This window comes from Chiloscyllium punctatum, chromosome 36, assembly GCF_047496795.1.
Source record: "Chiloscyllium punctatum isolate Juve2018m chromosome 36, sChiPun1.3, whole genome shotgun sequence".
Taxonomy (NCBI): domain Eukaryota; kingdom Metazoa; phylum Chordata; class Chondrichthyes; order Orectolobiformes; family Hemiscylliidae; genus Chiloscyllium; species Chiloscyllium punctatum.
The window spans coordinates 32,225,686-32,248,608 of record NC_092774.1 but is presented as its reverse complement, the minus strand read 5'-3'; the positions used below and the strand labels follow the sequence as shown (position 1 = coordinate 32,248,608).

The 22,923-nt window shown below is 46.2% G+C and overlaps 3 protein-coding genes across 3 annotated transcripts in view; 1 reads left to right on the top strand and 2 right to left on the bottom strand.

The window, feature by feature from the left end:
- Window positions 1–9,474: 9,474 nt before the first annotated feature.
- On the top strand, window positions 9,475–17,519 carry LOC140460345 (uncharacterized). Its single transcript, XM_072554841.1, has 3 exons — window positions 9,475–11,094; window positions 13,182–14,013; window positions 16,278–17,519. Exons 2-3 carry the CDS (start codon window positions 13,520–13,522, stop codon window positions 16,516–16,518), a joined length of 735 nt encoding a protein of 244 aa, XP_072410942.1. The 5' UTR covers window positions 9,475–11,094; window positions 13,182–13,519; the 3' UTR covers window positions 16,519–17,519.
- LOC140460058 (uncharacterized) overlaps window positions 17,447–22,923 on the bottom strand; it is a 50,523-nt gene continuing 45,046 nt past the window's right edge. Inside the window, exon 6 of the mRNA XM_072554464.1 lies at window positions 17,447–18,506. The gene's annotated coding sequence lies outside the window, so the exon portion shown is untranslated. The remainder of the gene's footprint in view (window positions 18,507–22,923) is intronic.
- LOC140460059 (uncharacterized) lies at window positions 17,618–21,210 on the bottom strand. Its single transcript, XM_072554465.1, has 2 exons — window positions 20,515–21,210; window positions 17,618–17,777 (listed from the first exon to the last, which is right to left on the bottom strand). Exons 1-2 carry the CDS (start codon window positions 21,171–21,173, stop codon window positions 17,618–17,620), a joined length of 819 nt encoding a protein of 272 aa, XP_072410566.1. The 5' UTR covers window positions 21,174–21,210.

Below are 22,923 nucleotides of genomic sequence, written 5' to 3'. Positions count from 1 at the left end.
TCAGAGTCAAGTGTGGTGCTTGAAAAACACAGCAGATCAGGCAGCATCCGAGGAGCAGGAGAGTCGATGTTTTGGGCACGAGCCCTTCATCAGGAATGATGTGTGGATGGACAAAGGGACCTCACCGTCCTTCTACACCAGTTGTCAGGTGCAGCAAGCAGTCAGCAAGGCAATAGGAATTGAGTTGAAAATGGGGATGACTTCCTGTAATTAGGGTGGTCATTGAATATATTCAAGGCTGAGGTCATCTGACTTTTGAACAACAAAGAAGTGGATGGTTATAGGGGAAGGCAAGAAAATGGTTTTGAGACCATTACAGAATCATACAGCACAGAAATAGACACTTCAGTTCAACTAGTCCATGCTATGTTCGCATGCTAAACTAATCCCATCTGGCAGTGTTTGGCCCATATCCCCCTGTCACAAAGCTGGTCCTTCTTCTCAAGGATACTGTGTCCTTGGTTTTTTTCAGAGTGGTGGTAAAATGGCCCTGGGCTCCAAAATGGATGGTTTAGTTCAGAAATGAAAAGGGTATTGGTCGGCTTTTTTGTTTACACGTCAACAGTTGAGACTTTAGGCCCAAGCTTTTATGTTTTCGAAGTGACCTGCATAATGAAAGACAAGTGATCTGTTGTGAAAGCTGAGGCCTTGTTTCAGTGAGTTCAGCAGTGGACTGTGTGGAGAAAGGTTGTTAAACTCTCTCTCCTTCTGCCCTTCTAACTTTGACCTGTCAGCCTCTGTTTCAGTTTTACTGTATGTTTAAGGGGTTTGTTTATTGGGACAGTTGTGTACATTTGGAACAGCATAATTAAGTCTAGTTTAGACAGACTGAGTTCTGTGAGTATTCTATATTCTGTTCTTTGTGTTTCATTCTGTATTCTTGTGAATACATTTATCTGTTTTAAATCCTGGTAGTCAACCTAGCTAACCTTGGGTAATTTTCACTGTGCACTTACTGAAATAAACAGCAAAGTTACGGTCTGTGCTGCCTGCTTCAGAATGTTTTGAGTGGTCTGGCCTAGTCCATAACACGTCCAAACCTTTCCCATTCATGTCCTTATCCAAATGTCTTTTAAACGTTGTAACTGTACCTGCATCCCCGCTTCCTCTGGACATTCATTCCACATACGAACCATTCTCGATGGGAAAACTAAGGTGTCCCTCCTGTCTTTTTAAAATCTTTCTCCACTCACCTTCAAAATTTGCTCCCTAACCTTGAAACCCCCACTCTAAGGAAAGGGAACCCATCATTCACCTCATCTATACCCCTCATGACTTTATAAAGCTTGATAAGATCACCTCTCAACCTCCTATGCTCCAGTGAAAAAGGTTCCAGCCTATCCACCAAGATGTAGGTATATTCATATCCAGTTCAATGTTGGTGCAGGCTTGAAAGACCAAATGGCCTACTCCTGCTCCCAGTTCTCTCTAACTATGTCCAGGACAGCAAGAGACCATAAGACCTAGGAGCAGAAATTAGGCCATTCAGTCAATCAGGTCTGCTCCACCATTCAATCATGGCTGACAAGTTTCTCAACCCCATTCTCTTGCTTTCTCCCCGCAACACTCAATATCCTTGATACACAAGAACCTATTTATCTCTGTCTTGAATATATTCATACTTGCCCAACACAGTCTCTGTGGCAATGAATTCCATAGGTTTCACAATCTCTGGCTACAAAGGTTTCCCATTTATCTGCGTTCTAAAAGGTCTTCCCTTTACTCTAAGGCTGTGCCCTTGGGACCTAGTCTCTCCTACCAATGGAGACATCTCCCCAACATCCACCCTGTCCAGGCCAATCAGTATTCTGTATGTTTCAATTAGATCCCCCCAGCGTGGGCTGTAAATCAGCGTAAACTGGACCCTTCAGGATGAGGTACAGCATGGATTAGATTCAGCAAAGTGAGAATGGAGGGAGAATGTGTGGGATGGAGATTTTCAGTGTTTAGGAAATAAGAGAGGAAAGAAAGTTCAATCTAAATTAGAATTGAACAGATGGGCTGATGGGCCGAGGAGTGACAGATAAAGTTTCATTTAGATAAATGTGAGGTGTTGCATTTTGGAAAGGCACATCAGGGCAGGATTTACACACTTAATGGTAAGGCCGTAGAGAGTGTTCCTGCATCAAGAGACCATGGCGTGCAGATTTGTAGTTCTGTGAAAGTGGAGTCACAGGTAGACATGGTAGTGAAGAAAGCGTTTGGTGGCGCTTGTGTTTATTGAGCAGAGCATTGAGTACAGGAGTTGGGAGTCATGTTATGGCTGTACATCACATTAGTTAGGCCACTTTTGGAATACTGCATTCAGTTCTGGTCTCTTATGTTAGAAAGATGTTGTGAAACTTTAAAAGAGTTTGGAAATTATTTACAAGGCTGTTGCCAGAGTTGGAGGGTTTGAGTTATAGGGAGAGGCTGAAAAGACTGCGGCTGTTTTCCCTGGAGCGTAGGAGGCTGAGAGATTACCTTTTACAGGTTTATAGGGGCATGGATAGGAGGCCAAAATGAGGGAGAGAGAAAAAGAAATTTACATTGCAGTGAATCTGCACAGTTACTGGACGTTGCAGTGCATCTGGGAAAGGTTAATGAACAGCAAAATTCACAGCTGACCATGGAGGAACCTGTGTGGGGGAGCTCACAGAACAGGAACAGAGAAGTGTATAGTCTTTAACGTGTAACCCAGCTGTAAGTCTGCAGTCGTGAATGGAGTGGATTCTTTCATGATTATATGTTTTACTGACATCTGTCTCTTGATTAAATTTTAAAAATATAAACCACAAGTACTGTGTTAGCCCAGAGCACTTTTTTAGAGCAAAAAGACGGTGCTATTTTCTGGGTCTGTAGATTGTGAAGGCCTTTATGAGAGTGATATGTTCTTCCTGTCAGACGTGGGAGATTAGGGAAGAGTATCCATGTTACTGATGATTATGTCTGCAGTTAGTGTGTTTGCTTGCAAATCCTATTGGATCTCGTGGATAAATTGCAGCGACAGTTCGAGGTAATGCGGAATTTACAAGACCTGGGGGTATGATGGTTTGGCAATGATAGGAAGGGAAAAAAGCCGCAGCTACAGTCAGGGAGATGGGTTAACCCCAGGAAAGGTAGGAGGGGTAGGCAGGTAGTGCAGGAGTCTTCTGTGGCTGTCCCCATTTCTGGTCGAAGTGGATGAGTTGGACCAAAGGGTATGTTTCTGTGCTGTGTCTCTCTCTGACTCTGGCTTGCCACTAACGTTTGCCACGTCTCTATGTTGAATTTCTTTCTGGTGTCGGTGTCAATACCTTGTTGTCTCATTCCGACCCCACCTCCCCCCGGATTGACAATGCTGACTTTTGTAATCTCTTTTTACAGACTATCTGAAGACGGAAGTTTCAAAATTAACAGCTGATGCTTGACTTTCCTGTTCCTCGGATGCTGCCTGACCTGCTGTGTTTTTCCAGCACTACACTTTTCGACTCTGAACTCCAGCGTCTGCAGTCATCATTTTCACATCAATGTCTGACAGTCACTCAATCCATCGGGACAGCAAAGACTTTCAACTATGATTCTGTGAGATGGAGCAATGCTTTTTGGTTCCTGTTTCATAACGTTTTCAGCATCAGTGGGACTGGATGAGAGACCCTACTGTTGCAGTGCACTGAGTGTGGAGCCAGAAACAGTTATACGGCCTGGAAAGAGGAATTCACACCGGGGAGGGGCTGTACACACATTTGTGTGCGGCTGAAGCTTCAGCCATGGAGAAACCCGAGGAATCCTGCCTCATGGAGAAACCGTGGAAGTGTGGCGACTGTGGGAAATGCTTCAGTTTCCCGTCTGCCCTGGAGACTCATCGGCGCAGTCACACCGGGGAGAGACCATAAGACCATAAGACATAGGAGTGGAAGTAAGGCCATTCGGCCTATCGAGTCCACTCCGCCATTCAATCATGGCTGGGCATTTCAACTCCACTTACCCACATTCTCCCCGTAGCCCTTAATTCCTCAACACAACAAGAATCTATCAATCTCGGCCTTGAAGACATTTAGCGTCCCGGCCTCCACTGCACTCTGCGGCAATGAATTCCACAGGCCCACCACTCTCTGGCTGAAGAAATGTCTCCGCATTTCTGTTCTGAATTGACACCCTCTAATTTTAAGGCTGTGTCCACGGGTCCTAGTCTCCTCACCTAACGGAAACAATTTCCTAGTGTCCACCCTTTCCAAGCCATGTATTATTTTGTACGTCTCTATTAAGTCTCCCCTTAATCTTCTAAACTCCAATGAATACAATCCCAGGATCCTCAGCCATTCCTCATATGTTAGACCAACCATTCCAGGGATCATCCGTGTAAATCTCCGCTGGACACGTTCCAGTGCCAGTATGTCCTTCCTGAGGTGTGGGGACCAGAAGTACTGGACACAGTACTCCAAATAGGGCCTTTATAAAGTCTCAGTAGCACAACGGTGGTTTTATATTCCAACCCTCTTGAGATAAGTGACCACATTGCATTCACTTTCTTAATCACGGACTCAACCTGCATGTTGACCTTTAGAGAATCCTCGACTAGCATTCCCAGATCCCTTTGTACTTTGGCTTTACGGATTTTCTCACCGTTCAGAAAGTAGTCTATACTTTTATTCTTTTTGCTAAAATGCAAGACCTCGCATTTGTTCACGTTGAATTCCATCAGCCATTTCCTGGACCACTCTCCCAAACTGTCTGGATCCTTCTGTTGCCTCCCCACTTCCTCAGTACTACCTGCCTGTCCACCTAACTTCGTATCATCTGCAAACTTCGCTAGAGTTCCCCCAGTCCCTTCATCCAGATCATTAAGATATAATGCAAACAGCTGTGACCCCAACACTGAACCCTGCGGGACACTGCTCGTCACCGGCTGCCATTCCGAAACCATTCCCCTGCCCAGAGTGCAGGAAGGGCTTTACCAGCTCCTCCAACCTGCTGGCCCACCAGTGGATCCATACTGCGGAGAGTCCATTCTCTTGCCCCGCGTGTGAGAAGAGCTTTGCCCATTCCTCTACCCTCGTGGCCCACCAGCAGGTCCACACTGGGGTGAGATCATTCCCCTGCCCTGAATGCGGGAAGACCTTCAGCAAATCCTCCCACCTGCTGACCCACCGGCGGGGCTACACCGGGGAGAGGCCCTTCATCTGCCCTGAATGTGGGAAGAGCTTTAAACGCTCCTCTCACTTGCTGGACCACCAGCGGGTCCACACGGGGGAGAGACCGTTCAGCTGTCCTGAGTGCAGGAAGGGCTTTACCCAGGCCTCCAACCTGCTGAGGCACCAGTGGGTCCACACCGGGGAGAGGCCGTTTGCCTGCCTCAAGTGCAGGCGGCGGTTCACGTCGTCCAGTAACTTGCAGAGACACCGGGGGGGCACCAGCAGATTCCGCTGGTGACGCTGATGTGGGTCACCCCCAGGACTGAACCTCCTGCCTGTTCTGACAGTGGGTGCAGTGGGACCATCAGCGAGCTCTCTTTGTTTTCTGCGAGACAGCACCCCCACATCCCTCCCATCTTCCCCCAACCCCAGGTTGGCTCACGGGCAGCACAGTAGCTCAGTAATTAGTGCCACTGTGTCACATCGCCAGGGACCAGGGTTCGATTCCACCCTCAGGTGACTGTCTTTGTGAAGTTTGCGCATTCTCCCCCCATGTCTGCAAGGGTTTCCTCTGGGTGCTCCCACAATCCAAACATGAGCAAGTGAATTAGCCAAGCTGAATTGTCCCAGTGTGTTCAGGGATGTGTAGGTGCAGTGTATTGTTTAGGGGGTAATGTAGACTAATAGGGTAGGGGAATGGGTCTGGGTGGGTTACTCTTCAGAGGGTCGGTGTGGACTTGTTGGGTTAAAGGGCCTGTTTCCCTGTAGGATTCTGTGAGCTTTGCTTGCAGTGCTGCTCACTGAGCCCGGGACTGCACGTTCCCACTGAAGTGATTCGCACAAACCTCAGATGGCATCCAAACCAATGTACCAAACTAAAGGGGTAGCCATGGGCACCCACATGGGACCCAGCTATGCCTGCCTCTTTGTCGGGTACGTGGAACAGTCCATTTTCCTTAGCTACACCTGTTCCTCCAGTACATCGATGACCATATTAGTACCACTTCATGCTCTCCCAGGAGTTTGAACAGTTCGTTATCTTTATCAACACCTTTCACTCCGACCTCAAATTGACCTGGACCATCTCCCTTTCCAGGACCTCTCCATCTCTGGCAACCGACTAACCGTGGACATCTACTACAAGCCCACCGACTCCCACAGCTAGCTAGATTACGCCTCCTCCCACCCCACCTCCTGTAAAAACTCAATCCCTTATTCCCAATTCCTCTGCCGCATCTGTTCCCAGGATGACCAATCCCATCGTAGAAAATCCCAGAGGGCCTCCTCCTCCTTCCAAGTTCGCAATTTCCCTTCCCACGTGGTCGACAATGCCCTCCAGCACATCTCCTCCACATCCTGCAACACTGCCCTTGAACCCCATCCCTCCCAATGGAACAAGGACAGAACCCACCCCTAACCATCCTCAACTTCCACCCCACCAACCTCCGGATACATCACATCAGCCTCTGCTCCCTACAAACGGACCCCACCACCAGGTATATTTTCCTCTCCCCACCCCTACCAGCATTCCAGAGAGGCTATTTCCTCTGCGACTCCCTCGCCAGGTCCATGCGCCCACAACCAGCCCACACCCCACTCCCGGCCCCTTCCCCACCACCACAGGAAGTGTAAACCATGTGTCCATACCACTCCTCTCACCTCCATCCAAGGCCCCAAAGGATCCTTCCACATCTGACAGAAATTTACCTCGACCTCCACCAGTGTCATCCACTGTATCCATTGCATCCAATGTGGTCTTCTCTACGTCGGAGAGACAGGACGCCAACTTGTGGATTGTTTCAGAGAACCACTCTGGGACACCCACAAACCCCACCGCCCTGGGGCTGAACACTTCAACTCCCCCTCCCATTCCATCAAGATCATTGAGGTTCTGGGCTGTCTCCATCGCCAAACCCTGACCACCTGACGCCTGGAGGAAGAACACCTCTTATTCCACCTTGGGACCCTGTAACCACATGGGATCAATGTGGAATTCAAAAGTTTCCTCATGTATCCTCCTCCTCCTCCTCCTCCTCTTTCCCCCCCCACCTTATCATAGCCCCAAGCCTCCACTCGCCCTCCTGACCTGTCCATCACCTTTCCCATCTATCCGCCCCACCCTCCTCTCCGACCAATCATCTTCATCTGCTTATCGCATTCTCAGCTACATTCTCCCCAACACCACCCCTCTTCCATTTATCTCTCAGCGCTCCCGGCCCACAAGCCTCATTGCTGATGAAGGGTTTATGCCCTAAACGTCAATTATCCTGCTCCTTGGATGCTACCTGACCTGCTGTGCTTTTCCAGCACCACACTCTCGACTCTGTCCACTGATGTTGTCAGAGATATAGGACCTGCTCCCAACTGATCCACAGTCCAGTTGATGGCACAGGAAACCGCTTCCTTTCTCGAGACAAGTCTCCCGAAGAGAACTTGCTGGCTAACTGATGTACTGAACTTCACAGTGCCCCACTGCTCTCAGTTATCTGGAAGGGGTCCACACATGTGCCTAAGGTGGTGCTTGAGACCTTTAATATCCCTTTGGGATTGGTCCCCATTCATTTGAGGCTGTGAAGTCATACAGCCTGGAAACAGACTGTTCAGTACGTGATCCCCAACTAAACTAGTCCCACCTGCCTGCTCCTGGCCCTTATTCGATAGTCATAGTGAAAGAGATGCACAGGACGGAAACAAACCATTTAATCCAACTCATCCATGCTGACCAGATATCCTAATATAATCCTACCGAAGGATGCAGGATTGAGAGTACTCTTTGGCAAGAGACCTTAACAAGCTGTAATAATGGACTCAAAGTATGCAATCATATTTCATCTCATCTTTTAGAGACATGGTAACTAGATTTAGCCTGTCTACAATAATATATATAAAGAGGGGGGGGGGCGGATCATAAGACAGGTAATGGGAAAATGAATAAGGAATGGAAGGGGTGGGGGGGAATGGTAGCGAAAATACAGTGAAATGGGGGGATTTCATTCCAACCTAATTTAGAGGTATGTATGAAAATATAGAGACTGCAGTACTGAACATGACAGTAAAATGTCCCTTTCCGAAAGTAGCATGTGCAAGAAATCAGACAGAGATACATAAAATCCCGACAGTGCAGAAAGAGGCCATTTGTCCCATTGAGCCTGCACCATCCCACCCAGGATCATCCTGTTCTCCTGCATTTAGTATGACTAATCCACATAGCCTACACATCACAGAGCAATTTCGCATGGTCAATCTACCTAACCTGCACATCTTTGGACTGTGGAAGGAAACCCATGCAGACAGAGAGAACATGCAAACCCCACACAGACACTCACCTGAGGCTGGAATTGAACCTGGGTCCCTAGTGCTGTGAGGTCGCAATGCCAAGCACTCTGCCACCTCAATATGATATAAAATTTAAACAAATGCTCTAAGCTGCAAATTTGTCCATGTGAAGAACTTACTGCAAATGATTTGAAGCAAGATCCATATGAATTGTGTTTTGGGAGAGATCCAGAACATATTTCATTAATGATTGAAAATCTTCGATCTTTGGAATGGTTTGTGAGAGAGTGTGTTGGAGTCAGATTCAATTATGGCATTCAAAAGATAGTTGGATCATTAAACTGAAAAGGAAAGTAATCCGTGTTCGGTGAAGAGTAGCACTGGATACTGTGGTGATTATAATTAGGTCAGTCAGGTGAGTTCCCTTATTGGGGGTGTTCACCTGCTCTTCTTAACATTTCACTTCAATAACCTTTAGCTTCCCAATATCTGTCGGGCGCTTTCTCTGTTCAAGCGTCGACTCGAGTGACACAGTGTCAAATTTTGTTTATGAACTATTCCTCTGATATCTCATTAGAGGGGCTATGATATTAACAGTGGGATCTAAATCGTTGTGGGTCACAATGTGCTCAAGTGAGAAAGAATAAACTGACCATTCTTAAATATTCATTTTTAAACCATGGAAATAAAATTTATGTTTGGAAAATATACAACTTGTCATGTATGAAGAAGATCAGAAATAGGAATGGGAATAGGTAATTGACTGTTGAGATGCTCTGTCTTTCATCACCATCCATGGCTGATCATTTATCTGAATTCTCTTTCCTGCACATTTCTTTCCAATGACTTCACCTGATGAAGAGGCTACGCTCCAAGCCCATGCGATTTCAAATAGACGTGTTGGACTATAGTTGTGTAACTTATGACTGAAAAAAATTGAGTATGTTATTACACAGACTGGAGCAGTGGGATTTAAACCTGAGCCTCAGGGCTCTATGGGAGACTACAGCTGCATCACAAAACAAACCTCTGTAGTAAATAGGTCCTCTTCTGTTGAATGAGAGGAAACACCTTCCTCCTCAACATGAGACACTGTACCCCCACAGTCCATTACAGTAAATTGAGCCCATCTCCTGTTGAATGAATGAGTGAGAACACCTTCCTCCTGAACCCCTCGAGCCCATTGTAGTAAAGGGGCGGGGACAGTGAGGGGCCTGCGAACCTCTCCACCAATCCCAAAGGCTGCGGTCGGTGCGGACGAATCGGAGAGCGACATTCCGAGTTGTGGCTTCCTTTTTAACTGCAAAGCCGGCCGCCATTGGTCAGGTGGAGTAAGGTGCGCTCTGATTGGAGGGGGCGTGGATGACGCGCGTCACTGAAGGAGGAGACGGAAAGAAAAGAAAAACAAAGATGGCGGCGCGAGGCTGCGGTTTTCTCATCGACTCAGCGGGCGGTTTCTGACGGAGGGAGGGGGGCAGACAGGCATCGTTTACCTCAGAAAATACCTTTAAAATACATTTCAAATTAAAGTCGGAACTTTTCAAACAAAAGTTGTGAAGAAAAGGAGACAGTCCCCGGTGGGGGTTTATTGTTTATTTTTGTATAATTTCCGGGGCCCGGGAAGGGGGAGGTGACGGTTACCGGGTGAACGAGAAAACAAATTAAAAATGTCGGCGGTGGAGGAGAGAGAGCCGGCGCCCGCGGCTTCTTCGGCGGCGGCCGGAGCCCAGGAGCTCAACAACCCCCCCGGAGCTGGAGGAAGGTCCGAGCTCCAAGAAGCGGGGGGTCCGGCTGGAGGCTGGATTTGCTCGAGGCTTGTATCTATTAACTTATTTAAATGGTACCTACTGTATGGGGCTATGGTTTACATTAAAACCGGAGGATCATGTCAGAGTGTTTGTTTATATTGAGCAGTTGTAGTTGGTAAAATACACTCCCTGGAGGAGCACCTTCTGTGATGCTGCATTTCTTACCTTCTGCCCTTCCCCCATTTGTTATCTCACATCTCGATTTTACATTTTATTTGGTCAAATTTAATTTCATATTAATGAGACTTGGTATTGACTGTGTGTTATTAATTAATCTGTTGGATTATTGTAAAACAAAATTAATGATTTATTTTCATTTGTGATGTCTGAATTTGACCTTGAATGTGCAGGTGTGAATACCAGTAAGTTGTGAAAATAAATCATGAACTTGTGCTTTTTAACAAAAAGAGGAGTTTAATGATATTATTGGCATTGTCTCCTTTGAGCATGATGATGCAAGTCTGACCAACAAACCACTTCATGCAGCCAATTAAAGTCTAATTAAAGTTTAATTAAAGTCTAAGAAAATAATTCTGGCAGGCTAAGATTTATACAACCCAAAATACGATTGATTATCTTGTGTATTCTTACCTTAAGCCATAACAGAAGGCATTGCGTGGCAGTTTGAGACTGAAACATGGCTGGAAAGAATGGAGATTGATGAGGGAAGTCAAAATGGCAGAGTCTGGGACCACAATCTATCAGTCTGGCTTGATTGCATGAGTGGTGGTTCTTCAAAAGCACCTTCCAAACCCTGACCTCAACCACCAAGAACAGACAAGTGTGAGCACAGGATTCCGACTGCAAGATATATCGCATTGTTTCTTTGTTATTGACCAAAATGCTGGAACTCACTCCTGAACATTGTTGCAGTCCACATCATATTTGTGAAGCAATATAAGAGGCACCTTTTCAAGGTCAGTTTTGGAAGAGTTGTTGGCACAGCCAATGATAGTCACATCTCATGAAATAGTAAGCAAAGAGCCCACGGTGTTGGGAGGCTGTATGTTAGCATGGATCGAGGATTGGCTAACTACCGCAGTTGTGGTAAGGGGCATGTTCAGGATGGCAGCTTGTAACTAGTGGTGTACCACAGGGATCAGAGCTGGGGCCAACATTATTTACAATATATATGAATTACTTGGATAAGTAAAGTGAATGTACTATTGCTAAGTTTGCAGAAGAGACAGTTGATGTGAAAGCAGGTGGTGAGGATGACATTAGATATCTGGAGAGGGATATAGACAGGTTAAGCAAATGAACGAAAGCTTGGCAGATGGGAAAATGTGGTAATGCAGTTTGTCAGGAGGTGAAGAACTGAATATTAAATGGAGAAAAGTTTAGAATAGAGGGATTTGGAATCACGTCCACGAATCTCTTCATCCAATTTCAGTGAGTAATAGGGAGGCTGGCCTTTTCAATAGAATATAAATGTAGGAAGGTTATAGTGAACCTATTTAAGGCCTTAGTCAGGCCACAACTGAATACTGTGAACAGTTTAGGGCCCTTTACCTGAGGAAAGATATATTGGCATTGGAGGCAGTCCAGAGAAGGTTGACCGTAATGATACCAGGGATGGAAAGAATGTCTTATGAGGAGAATTGAATTGGTTGGACCTGTGCTTATTAGAAGTTAGAAGAATTAGAGGTAACCTTATTGTCACGTACAAGATTCTGAGGAGACTTGACAGGCTAGACGTGGAAAAGTGGGTGAGTCTGGGACCAGAGGAAGTTACCTCCAAATAAGAGATTGCAGTCTGCATGCAATTCTGTGCTTTCTGCTACAGGAAGGGTGTTGTGAAACTTGAAAGGGTTCAGAAAACGTTTACAAGGATGCTGCCAGTGTTGGAGGGTTTGAGCTACAGGAAGAGGCTGAATAGACTGGGGCTATTTTTCCTGGAGCTTTGAAGGCTGAGGGGTGACTTTAAAGACATTTATAAAATCATGAGGGGCATGGGTAGGGTAAATAGGCAAGGTCTTTTCTCTTGGGGTAGGCGAGTCCAAAATTAGAGGGCATAGGTTTAAGGTTAATGGCAAATGGAGTTTAACATAGATAAGTGTGAGGTCTTACATTTTGTATAGTCAAATCAAGGTAGGAATTTCATGGTGAATGGCAGGACCTTAAGGAGTGTAGTGGAACAGAGGGATCTTGGAGTACAGGTTCACAGTTCTCTGAAAGTGGAGTCACAGGTAGAAATTTTTTGGCACACTGGCCTTCATCAGTCATGGCACTCAGTATAAAATACCAAATTAGAGTTGAGATAAGCACACATACCAACAACCACCAAATCTGTTTCATATGCAGTATTTCAAACTAAGAGATGTAAGGGTGCAGGTTCATAGCTCCTAGAAAGCGGAGTCATGGGTAGACAGGGCGGTGAAGAAGACTTTCGGCAGGCTTGCTTTCATCAGTCAGAGCACTGAGTACAGGAGTTGGGATGAATTGTTGCAACTGTCACAGATTCCACACAATAACAACAAGACGTGACCCTGCCCTCCCCTGACTGACAGTCCAGATCAGGGGGAAGACACCCCTTTAATTGTGATGATCAGGAAACATGCCATCCTTCAAAAAAAGGGCTGTGTTCACAAATATTTGGACAGAGCAAGGAAATTGCAGTCTGGGTGAAGATCAATCTTCATTCAGAGAGAGAGAGAGGAAGAGCAGCAGCAGTAGTTTCAGAAGTTCATGGTTCAACTTCTGAACAGACCTTGTCTGATTTGCAGTTGTTTCTGGGCTTGTAATATCGTACTGCAGCATATTGTAGATCTTCAGTAAGAGAGTGTCAATACTGCACTACAGAGTTCCATTCAGCAACTTGAGTCCATGTGAACTCTTCGTGGAGGTATGTAGTCTGCCCCATAACCCTGTTGGTTTACAGTTACATATAGATCTACACAAAGATCTTTGGGATTAAGAGGAAAGAATGTTCCACAGTAACTAGAATTACGTTCAGATTTTCTATCATGGACTGACTGTGATGACCTTTGCAATCACTTCACAGGAATATTACAATAGAAGAATTTGGCGGCAGAAATCTCAGACCAAACATCACATCAAAGTCTGACAGTCACTTGATTCACGAGGACGTGGATATTGATGGCCTTGAAAACAAAGGGGAGAAGGTCTGTCTGCTTAGTTAGGTTTTAAACGTCAGTGTGACTGGAAACTCAGAGTCTCACATACCCACACACCAGAGTAGTGACTGGAACATGCTTTACAGACTGAATGAGAGTGTTCCAATTATCAGAGGGTTCACCAGTAACACCACACACATGCTGTAAGTGTGAACGAGTTTTCAACTGATTATTAAGGTCTGAGACAGACGAGGGCACCTGCACCATGGAGAAACCATGGAAATGTGGGAATAGTTTCCCTTCGCCATCTGCGCTGGAGCTTCATCGGCGTTTGCACACGTGGCAGCGGCTGTTCACCTGCAGTCAGTGCAGGAATGGCTTCACTCAGTTACACCACCTCCTGGCCCACCAGTGTGTCCACACCAGCAAGAACCCGTTCATCTGCCCCGTGTGTGGGCAGGGCTTCACTCAGTCACACCACCTGCTGCCGCACCAGCGGATCCACACCGGGGAGAAACCGTTTTCCTGCTCCGTGTACAGGAAGGGCTACACCCGATCGTATCACCTGCTGCTCACCTTCCGCGTCCACACTGGGGAGAAGCCGTTCACCTGTCCCATGTGGAGCAATGACTTGTGCGATTCCTCCACCCTGCGCAAACACCAGCGCATCCACACCAAGGAGCGGCCGTTCACCTGTCCAGTGTGTGGGAAGGGCTTCACCCAGTCGTGCAACTTGTGGAGACACCAGCAACTTCACAAGTGAGATGGCGCAGGGTTTCGGGTTGGATTCTGCTGTTACCATTGCTGAGAGTCACATCTTGAACGCTGTTTAGTGGGTGAAGTGGGAGGGGTAAGGGGTTCCTTTATGCTGACTGGCCGCGCTCTCACTCACTTTACTTCCAGTGGGGCCTGACCCTCTCTGAGCCTGGGATTGCACCTTCCCTATGGAAATAGTCCACAGAAGCGGCTGAAGTGCAGGTACATCTGAAATAGATACATTTCTCTCTGTCCCATTGAGTCTCCAGAACATTCGATCCAATTGGCCTCTGTCAGTGTTTATGCTCCACCTGAGCCTCCACCCACCCCTTCATCAGCAAACAGGTATCCCCTGCTTTTTGAAAGTTCACTTTACCCCCTACCCCCACCCCGTCCAAGCCTGTGCCAATTCTTAATCCTAACTTAGACCTTCTATTTATTGCCGATGCGTGGTTTCTGTCCCTGTATTCACCTCCCATTCATGTGTCTATCCAGACACACCTACAGTGTTGCTAAGGTGCCTCTTTCCACTACATCCACTGGCAGTGTATTCCAGGCATCCACCATCCAACTGTGTGAAAAATCTTCCCTTTCAATTCTCCCCCAGACTGTCCCCCTCTCACCTTGAACCTGTACCTTCTTGTAGTTAACTTTTCCACCCGGGGTGGGAATGCCTCTGACTATCTAACAGACTATCTGACCCAACACCAAACATCCAAAGAATAATACACACAGACCCATTTCCCTATCCCTATTACTCGACATTTACCCTTGACTAATGTACCTAACTTTCACATTCCTGAACACTGTGGGGCAATTTAAGCACAGACAATCCAACTTAACCTGCTAATCCCTGGGCAGTGGGTAATTTAGCATAGCCACTCCACCCTAACCTACACATTTGGATTGTGAGATGAAATCGGAGGAAAGCCATATCGACACGGGGAGAATGTGCAAGCTCCACACAGACAGTCACCTGAGACTGAAATCGAACCAGTTTCCCTGGTGCTGTGAGGCATCAGTGCTAATGATTGATCCACTATGCCGCCCCCGTCCAGCCAATCTGGGTATCTCATCATTTTGTTGAGGTCATCCCTCCACCTCTATCTTTACAGTGAAAATAATCCAGGTTTATCCCATCTCTTCTCATAATGAGACCTCCAGACCAGGCAATGTCCAAGTGAACCTTCTCTATACGCTATCCCCAGAGCATCCATGTCCTTCCGGTAGTGTGGCGACCAGAACTGCATGCAATATTCTGAATGTGACTGGAATAAATAGCTGTAACATAACTCGCCAACTCTTACACTCAAGGCAAACGTGCTGTGTGCCTTCTTGATCACGTTACCCACCTGTATTGCCACTTTTGGAGATCTATATGCCCAGATCCCTGTGTGTACCAGTGCTTCTATGTGGTCTGAAATTTATTGTACAATTCTTGTATTTCCTATTCATCTGAATCCAGCTTCACCTTAATTGTGTTCCCCTCTTTACCTGTTTTCCCCTATCCTCACTCCTCCACACATCAGCATATCATAATTTCTGCTCCTATAATCTTATGCCATTCAGCCCATTGAGTCTGCTCCACCATTCAATCATGGCTGATAAGTTTCTCAACCCCATTCTCCCTGTAACCTTTGATCCTCTTGATACTCAAGAACCTAGTTATCCCCATGTTAAATGTATTCAATGATCTAGCCTTCACAGCCTTCTGGGGCAGTGAATTCCATAGATACACCACTCTCTGTCTGAAAAAGTTCTCCTTATCTCCGTTTCCTTTTCTTGAAGGCTGAGCCCTCGGCTCCTCGTTTCTCCTACCAATGGAAACATTTTCCCAACATCCACTCTTTCTCAGCTGTTCAGTATTGTGTAGGTTTCAATTAGTTCCCTTGTCATCTTCTAATCTCCATTGAATATAGACCCAGAGTCCTCAAATGTTCTTCATACGTTAAGCTTTTCAATCCTGGGACTTTTCTCATCAACCTCCTCTGAACGTGTTCCAGGACCAGTACATCCTTCCTGAGATATGGGGCCCAAAACTGCGTACAGTACTCAAATTGTGGCCTGACCAAAACCTTATAGACCCTCAGAAGTACATCCTTGCTTTTATTTTCAAGTCCTGTCAAAATAAATGCCATTGTTGCATTTGCCTTCCTAACTACTGACTCAGCCTGTAAGTTTATCTTGAGAGAATCCTGAGCTAGAAGTCCCAAGTTTCTTTGCTCTTCGGATTTCTGAATTTTCTCCCCATAATCCTTCTGTTCCAGGGTAGCAGCAGAGACTTCCAGACACACTGAATTTGTATCCAGGGATCTCAAGAACTGCCAGTATCTCAGGAAGAATTGTTATTCCGGGAGGAGGCAGAGAGGAGCGTGGTGTGCACCTGTAAACTCCAGAACTTCCCCAACTTCACAAGTCAACAATAACTCTTTCTGGACCAAGAAACGAAAGTGCCAACGACAAACTGTGACACCACAGGAACTGAAATTAGGCTATTCAGCCCATTAAGTCTGCTCCACCATTCACTCATTCTTGAGTATCAAGGGGCTCAAAGGTTACAGGGAGAATGGGGTTAAGAAACATATCAGCCATGATTGAATGGCAGAGCAGATTCAATTCGATAAATGGCCTAATTTCTGCTAGTTAACCATCCCTGGGAAGAAGGAGGCAACACAATAAGTTATTTCTTGGCACAGGCAAGATGATGTTGTTTAATAATGGTGTGACAAAAGGACAATTAATTCTGCCTGTAGAAGGAAAGCCCTGACATAGAGGGGTTAATTGCAGGGCAGGCTGTTTCAAACAGACAGCTAACCCTCAAGGATAAGAAGGTAAACTACAGACCTGAGGTCTCCAGCAATGTGAGGTGATGTTAGAGTCTTAAAAAAAAGTCACACCACAGATTTGAAATTGAGGAAACGCCACCAAAATTCAACTCCAGAACGATACAGCAGCAGCAGTACTTAGAAGAATAATACTGCATCAAACCCCTGGACACTTCCAGAGACGGGTACTGTCGGTGGAAACCCAGTTAAATTCAGCCATCAATTGGGTGATAGCCAAGTTTGGGGGGGGTGAAGCTGAATGAACTTGAGAGGTTTTATTTGTGGTTGCGACGTGCAATAAAGTGCAAATCATTGTTTCAGCAGTTGATTCTCTGTGCGGTTTCTGAGTCAGGAGCCAAATTAAGGTGATTCACCCACAACCACACCATGAGGCTGGGATTAATATTGACTCCATTGCATTCAAGAGAATGTCTTCAATACTGTTATAAAGCGAAGGCTGAACCCACCCCCAACCCCCCCCCATTCACTCTCCAAGGTCTCAAACCGAAATGTCCAAAGAGTGGCACATTGCCCTTTAATCTGTAAAGTCGGTGTGATAAGTGGTGTAACCTGCTGTAGTGTTAAAAGTAAATCCCTGACACTTTAAAATCAACAATCAGCAATTTATTTAACCAACTCTCACGGTGAACAAAACTACTAATAAACTGAATAAATCCGTCCTAACTACTGAGTATTCTGGAATAAATCAAGATTCTTCTGGTATGCTGTTCCAATCAATACATCCCATTCAGATAACACAAAATAGAATTTAATCTCTCAGATTACAACCAGGTTATGTGTCTTCCGGAATATTCTGTGCCATCTTCTGTCGGGATGCCTCCTCCGATTCCTCTGTCAGGAATGTCCTTCTCTGTTTTTCTAAATGATGCTTTCTCTAATACACAGATGACAGAGCGCCAATTCTTTACGATAGGATTGGTCCTGTTGTCAAAACTTTAGGATTTAAATTTAATAAGTTTTTGGTAGCCAATGGGGCTGATTTAAATTGATTGGTGAAATTGAAAACCTGTTGTCTTGGCCTGCTAACTGTACAGCCTTTTGTTACAAATGTTTCAGTTCAAGTGCTTTCTGTTGTGATGATGCTGCTCCTTTAAGAAGATTACGTTGTTGGTTTATTTTCAGGAGGGGTTGTAAAAGGCAGAGCTTCCCATTCGTCTAGGATTAAGGATTTCACTAATGGTTAACAGATACTGGCTAAGGCAACAATCAGGGAAAAGGGTTTGACATTTTGTTTTCTAAAACACTTCTACAATGAAAGGGCAGTTGTCCCATTCTTTCCCCCTGGTTTGGGTTTTAGCAGGCAGTCTGTCTGAAGCTGCTGCAGGAAGAGATGTTTCCTGATTCAACAGATGTTTCTGACTGACTCTGAAGCTTCAGGGAAAATAGTACCAGCGTATTCAGCCTCTCCCTGTAGCTCAAACCTTGCAGCCCTGGCAACATCCTTCCAAACCTTTTCTGAACCCTTTCAAGTTTCACAATGTCTTAAAAAGACGTCAACTTTGCTCGACTAATGTGGGAGAATTTTCTAAATGACGCGTTCTGTCTGAAAGAATCCTCCCCTGTGCTGTGACAGAGCTGCAGTGACTTTCAAAAGCCTGACAAATGCTGTTATCAGTCAAAGATTCATTGGGAGAAGCTTCTCAATCACATCTGTAAATGGAGAAAGTGTTTTTAATAATGAGACATGAATAAAGGCTGCATTAATCTTTTGTTCTGAAGATTTACTCATACATCTCAAAACAGAGCATATGAACCCAGTCACAAGAAGTCTACGGGAATATAAGACACCAATGCCTATTTCCTGACCAGGACCGACTTTACACAGAAAACATGGACATTTTAAATGAATGGGGTGCCATTCGTTTTAAGATCAGGTGAACTTAAGAGGCACAGCATTGACTTAGAAATGAGAGATCCTTGACACACACACACACACAGCCAAAATCATCACTGCCATTATTATCTAATCAGAATTTAGGCTGGGATGTTTTTCCACTGGAGCAGAGGAAGTTGAGAGGCAATATTTTCAAACTATGAGGGGTAGAGTTGGGTTAATGGTAGCTGTCTCTTCCCTAGGGGGAGGATTTCAAGACCAAGGACGTGTTTTTATGGTGAGAGGAGAAAAATGGAAGAAAAGATGTGGGGCAAAATATTTACAGAGTGTAGTTCACCTGAGGAAACAGCTGCCAGTGGAAGTGGTTGAAGCAGGTACATTAACAACATTGAAAAGGTGTTTCAACAAATACATGCATAGGAAAGCTTTAGAAGGATATGGGCCAAGTGCAGGGAAATGAGGTTAGTGTTGACAAACATTTTGGTCAGCATGGACAGGTTTGGGCTGAAAGGCCTGTATCTGTGCTATAGTATTCTATGACTGGCGTCTCTTTGTAACTCTGACAGTGTTGAGTTTTCACATGAACCAGGAAAAAGTGAGGACTGCAAATGCTGGAGATCAGAGTTGAGAGTGTGGTGCTGGAAAAGCAGCAGGTCAGGCAGCACCCGAGGAGCAGGAGGATCGATGTTTCAGGCATAAGGACATCCAGATGAATATCTCACTAAATCATGCTGAATAAAATCTGATCTCATTTGTCAACTCTGATGCAGAGGTGCTGGGGGTGGACAGGTCAGGAGTCACACAACACCAGGTGACAATCCCAATAGATTGATTTGAACTCATGAGCTTTCGAAGCTCTGTTCCTTCATCAGGTGAAGTGATGAAGGAGCAGCACTGATGAAGGAGCAATGCTCCCAAAGCTTGGGATTTCAAATAAACCTGTTGGACTGTAACCTGGGGTTGTGTGACTTCTGACTTCTTCAACTGCGCATTCATGTTGAACTTGATGGGATATTTTATCCAACTCGGAGTAGTTAAATCATATCGCTTGGAGGGGTTCATTTGAAACCTTTCAGGAGTTGAATTCAACAAGATTGAAATATTCAAAGTTACTCAATTCTAAACTTACATCAGGACCGGTAGTCATAGAGAGGTACAGCGTGGAAACAGATCCTTCAGTCCAACTCGTCCACGCTGACCAGATATTCTAAATTAATCTAGTCCCATTTGCCAGCACTTGGCCCAAATCCCTCTAACCCTTTCTCTTCATGTCCCCAACCAAATATCTTTTAAATTCTGTAATTCTACCAGCCTCCTCCACTTCCTCTGGCAGCTTGTTCCATACACGCACCACACTCTGCATGAAAAGTTTTCCCTTTAGGTCCGTTTTAAATCTTTCCCCTCTCACTCTAAACCCATGCCCTCTAGTTCTAACAACATCCTGATAAATCATTTCTGATGGAGATGTCAACGTTTCGGGTAGAACCCTTCTTCAGTCCTGAGGGATGATACCTGAAATGCAAACTCCACACAGACAGTCACCCTGAGGATGGAATCAAATCTGGGTCCCTGGCGCTATGAGGCAGCAGTGCTAACCACTGAGCCACCACCCCCCTTCCCCCTCCACTCCCCCAGTAGAAAACAAAAAAGCCTACCAACTCTCCCACTACCCCCACTGTCAGAAAGGGCAGGAGGTTCAGTCCTGGGGTGACTGATTGTTGGGAGCATTGGTGCCTCCGCTGGTGCTTGTTCAAGCTGCAGGACATTGTGAACCTCTGCCCACACTCGGGGCAGGCAAACGGCCTCTCTCCAGTGTGGACCCACTGGTGCGTCAGTAGAGTGGAGGAGACAGCAAAGCCCTTCCCGCACTCGAGGCAGGTGAACAGCCTCTCCCCAGTGTGGACCCACCGGTGTGTCAGCAGGTGGGAGGCCTGGGTAAAGCCCTTCCCGCACTCAGAGCAGCTGAAGGGCCTTTCCCCAGTGTGGACCCGCTGGTGCTTCAGCAGGTCGGAAGAGCGTGTAAAGCACTTCCCGCAGACAGAGCAGGTGAATGGCCTCTCACCAGTGTGGACCCGCCGGTGGGCCAGCAGGTCAGAGGAATCGCTGAAGGCCTTCCCACATTTGGGGCAGGGGAAGGGCTTCTCACCGGTGTGGACCCGCCGGTGAATCACGAGGTGGGAGGAGCGAGTGAACACTTTCCCACAATCGGGGCAGCTGAAGGGCCTCTCCCCTGTGTGCACCCGCTGGTGCCTCATCAGGGCAGAGGAATCACTGAAGGCCTTCTCACACTTGAGGCAGCTGAAGGGCCTCTCCCCAGTGTGCACCTGTCGGTGCCTCAGAAGGGCAGAGGAATCACTGAAGGCCTTCCCGCATTCAGGACAGGAGAATGGCTTCTCCCTGGTGTGACTGCGCCGATGTGTCTCCAGGGCAGACGGGACACGGAAGCCTTTCCTGCAGTCGCCACACTTCCATGGATTCTCCATGGCCGAAGCTACAGTTCCAAACAAATGCGTGAATGTCCCCTCGCTGCCTTGAATTCCTCTTTCCAGGCCAGATAACTGTTTCAGGCTCCACACTCGTGCGTTGCTGTAACAGTAGGGTCTCTCTTCCAGTCCCACTGATGCTGAAAACGTACTGAAACAGGAACCAATTGGATCACAGTTGAAAAGTCCCGATGGACTGAGTGACTCACAAATGCTGGAGAATCAGAGTCGAAAACTGCGGGTCAGGCAGCATCTGAGGAGCAGGAGAGTCAATGGTTCAGGCATAAGCCTTTCATCTGTTGATTTTGATACTTCATCTTCAGATCAAATACTCTGAAAAGAGATTACAAAAGTCATCACTGTCAGTCCAGGGTAGAAATTCAGAACAAGCAATTCTACTTTCTGCAGAATATTCTTTTCTTTCGTTATTCCACAAAACTGAAAGCACCATCTCTCTCTCTCCCTCTGTTCTCACTCCATTCTAATTCTCCTCAAAGTGCTGATTCAGGATCTGACAGGGACAGAAGAGCAAAACAGTCACAACTGACATCTCTCTGAATTTTGGATACCTCCACCTGAAAATTAATATCTTCCACGACATTGGGATACTGTTGAGAGTGAGTAGGTCTGATTTTTGGAAGCAAAAATATAATGTGTAAATTCAGGATGAACCTGCAATGCAGCTTGACAACCAATCAGACACAAAATGGTTAATGTGCCCCCACGGGGGTGGGGGAGTTTTGGAATGAGACATCAAGGCAACGACACCAGAGAGAAATTGAACAGACTGGCGTGGCAAACCAGAGTCATCCAGATATACAGCACAGAAACAGGTCCTTTGGTCCAACTGGTCTATGCTGACCAGATATGCTCACCGAATCTGGTCTCATTTCCCAGCATTTGGCCCATATCCCTCTAAACCCTTCCTATTCATAAACCTATCCAGATGCCCTTTAAATGTGTCATAATTATACCAGCATCTACTATTTCCTCTGGCAGCTCTTTCCTTACACGCGCCATCTTCTGCATGAATTGCCCCTTAGGTTCCTTTTAAATCCCTCGTCCCCTCCCCAGGCCACCTCACCCTTAACCTATTACTCTATAGTTCTACACTCCCAGAGAAAAGACCTTGTCTATTTACCCCATCCATCCCTCTCTTGATTTTATAAACAATGAAAGCATCAACGGCTCAGGGCGGGGATGGGGTGGTGGGGGGGTGGGGGGGTGGGGGGGGGGGGGGGGGGGGAAGAAGCCGAATGTGCTGCAGCCAATGCAGAAGGAGAGGACACAAAACCTTGAAGCTGCAATGAGGAATACTGCATGTGCTGTACTTGTACCTGTTGATTTTATTTGTGGGAATCAAGTGCATTTTAAAAATAAAAACAAACAAGATATCTATCCCTCCCCTTTCCCAATCTCCCAATGCTGTCCTGGATACAGAGTGAGAGAATTGGGAGCAGGACTTGGCCATTTGAGCCTGCACCAGCATTGAACAGATCATAAGTGGATATGAATATACCTACAGCCAGGTGGATAGATTAGGATTTCTTTCACTGGAGCAGAGGAGATTGAGAGGTGACCTTATAGAGGATTATAATATCATGAGGGTTACAGATGAGGTGAAAGGCAGGTGTCCTTCCCCTGGGGTTGGGCTTTCAAGATTAGGGAGCAAAGTTTGAAGGGGAGAGGAGAAAGATTTTAAAAAGACATGAAGAGCTCCATGTTTTTCTCACAGAGAGTGGTTTGTGTG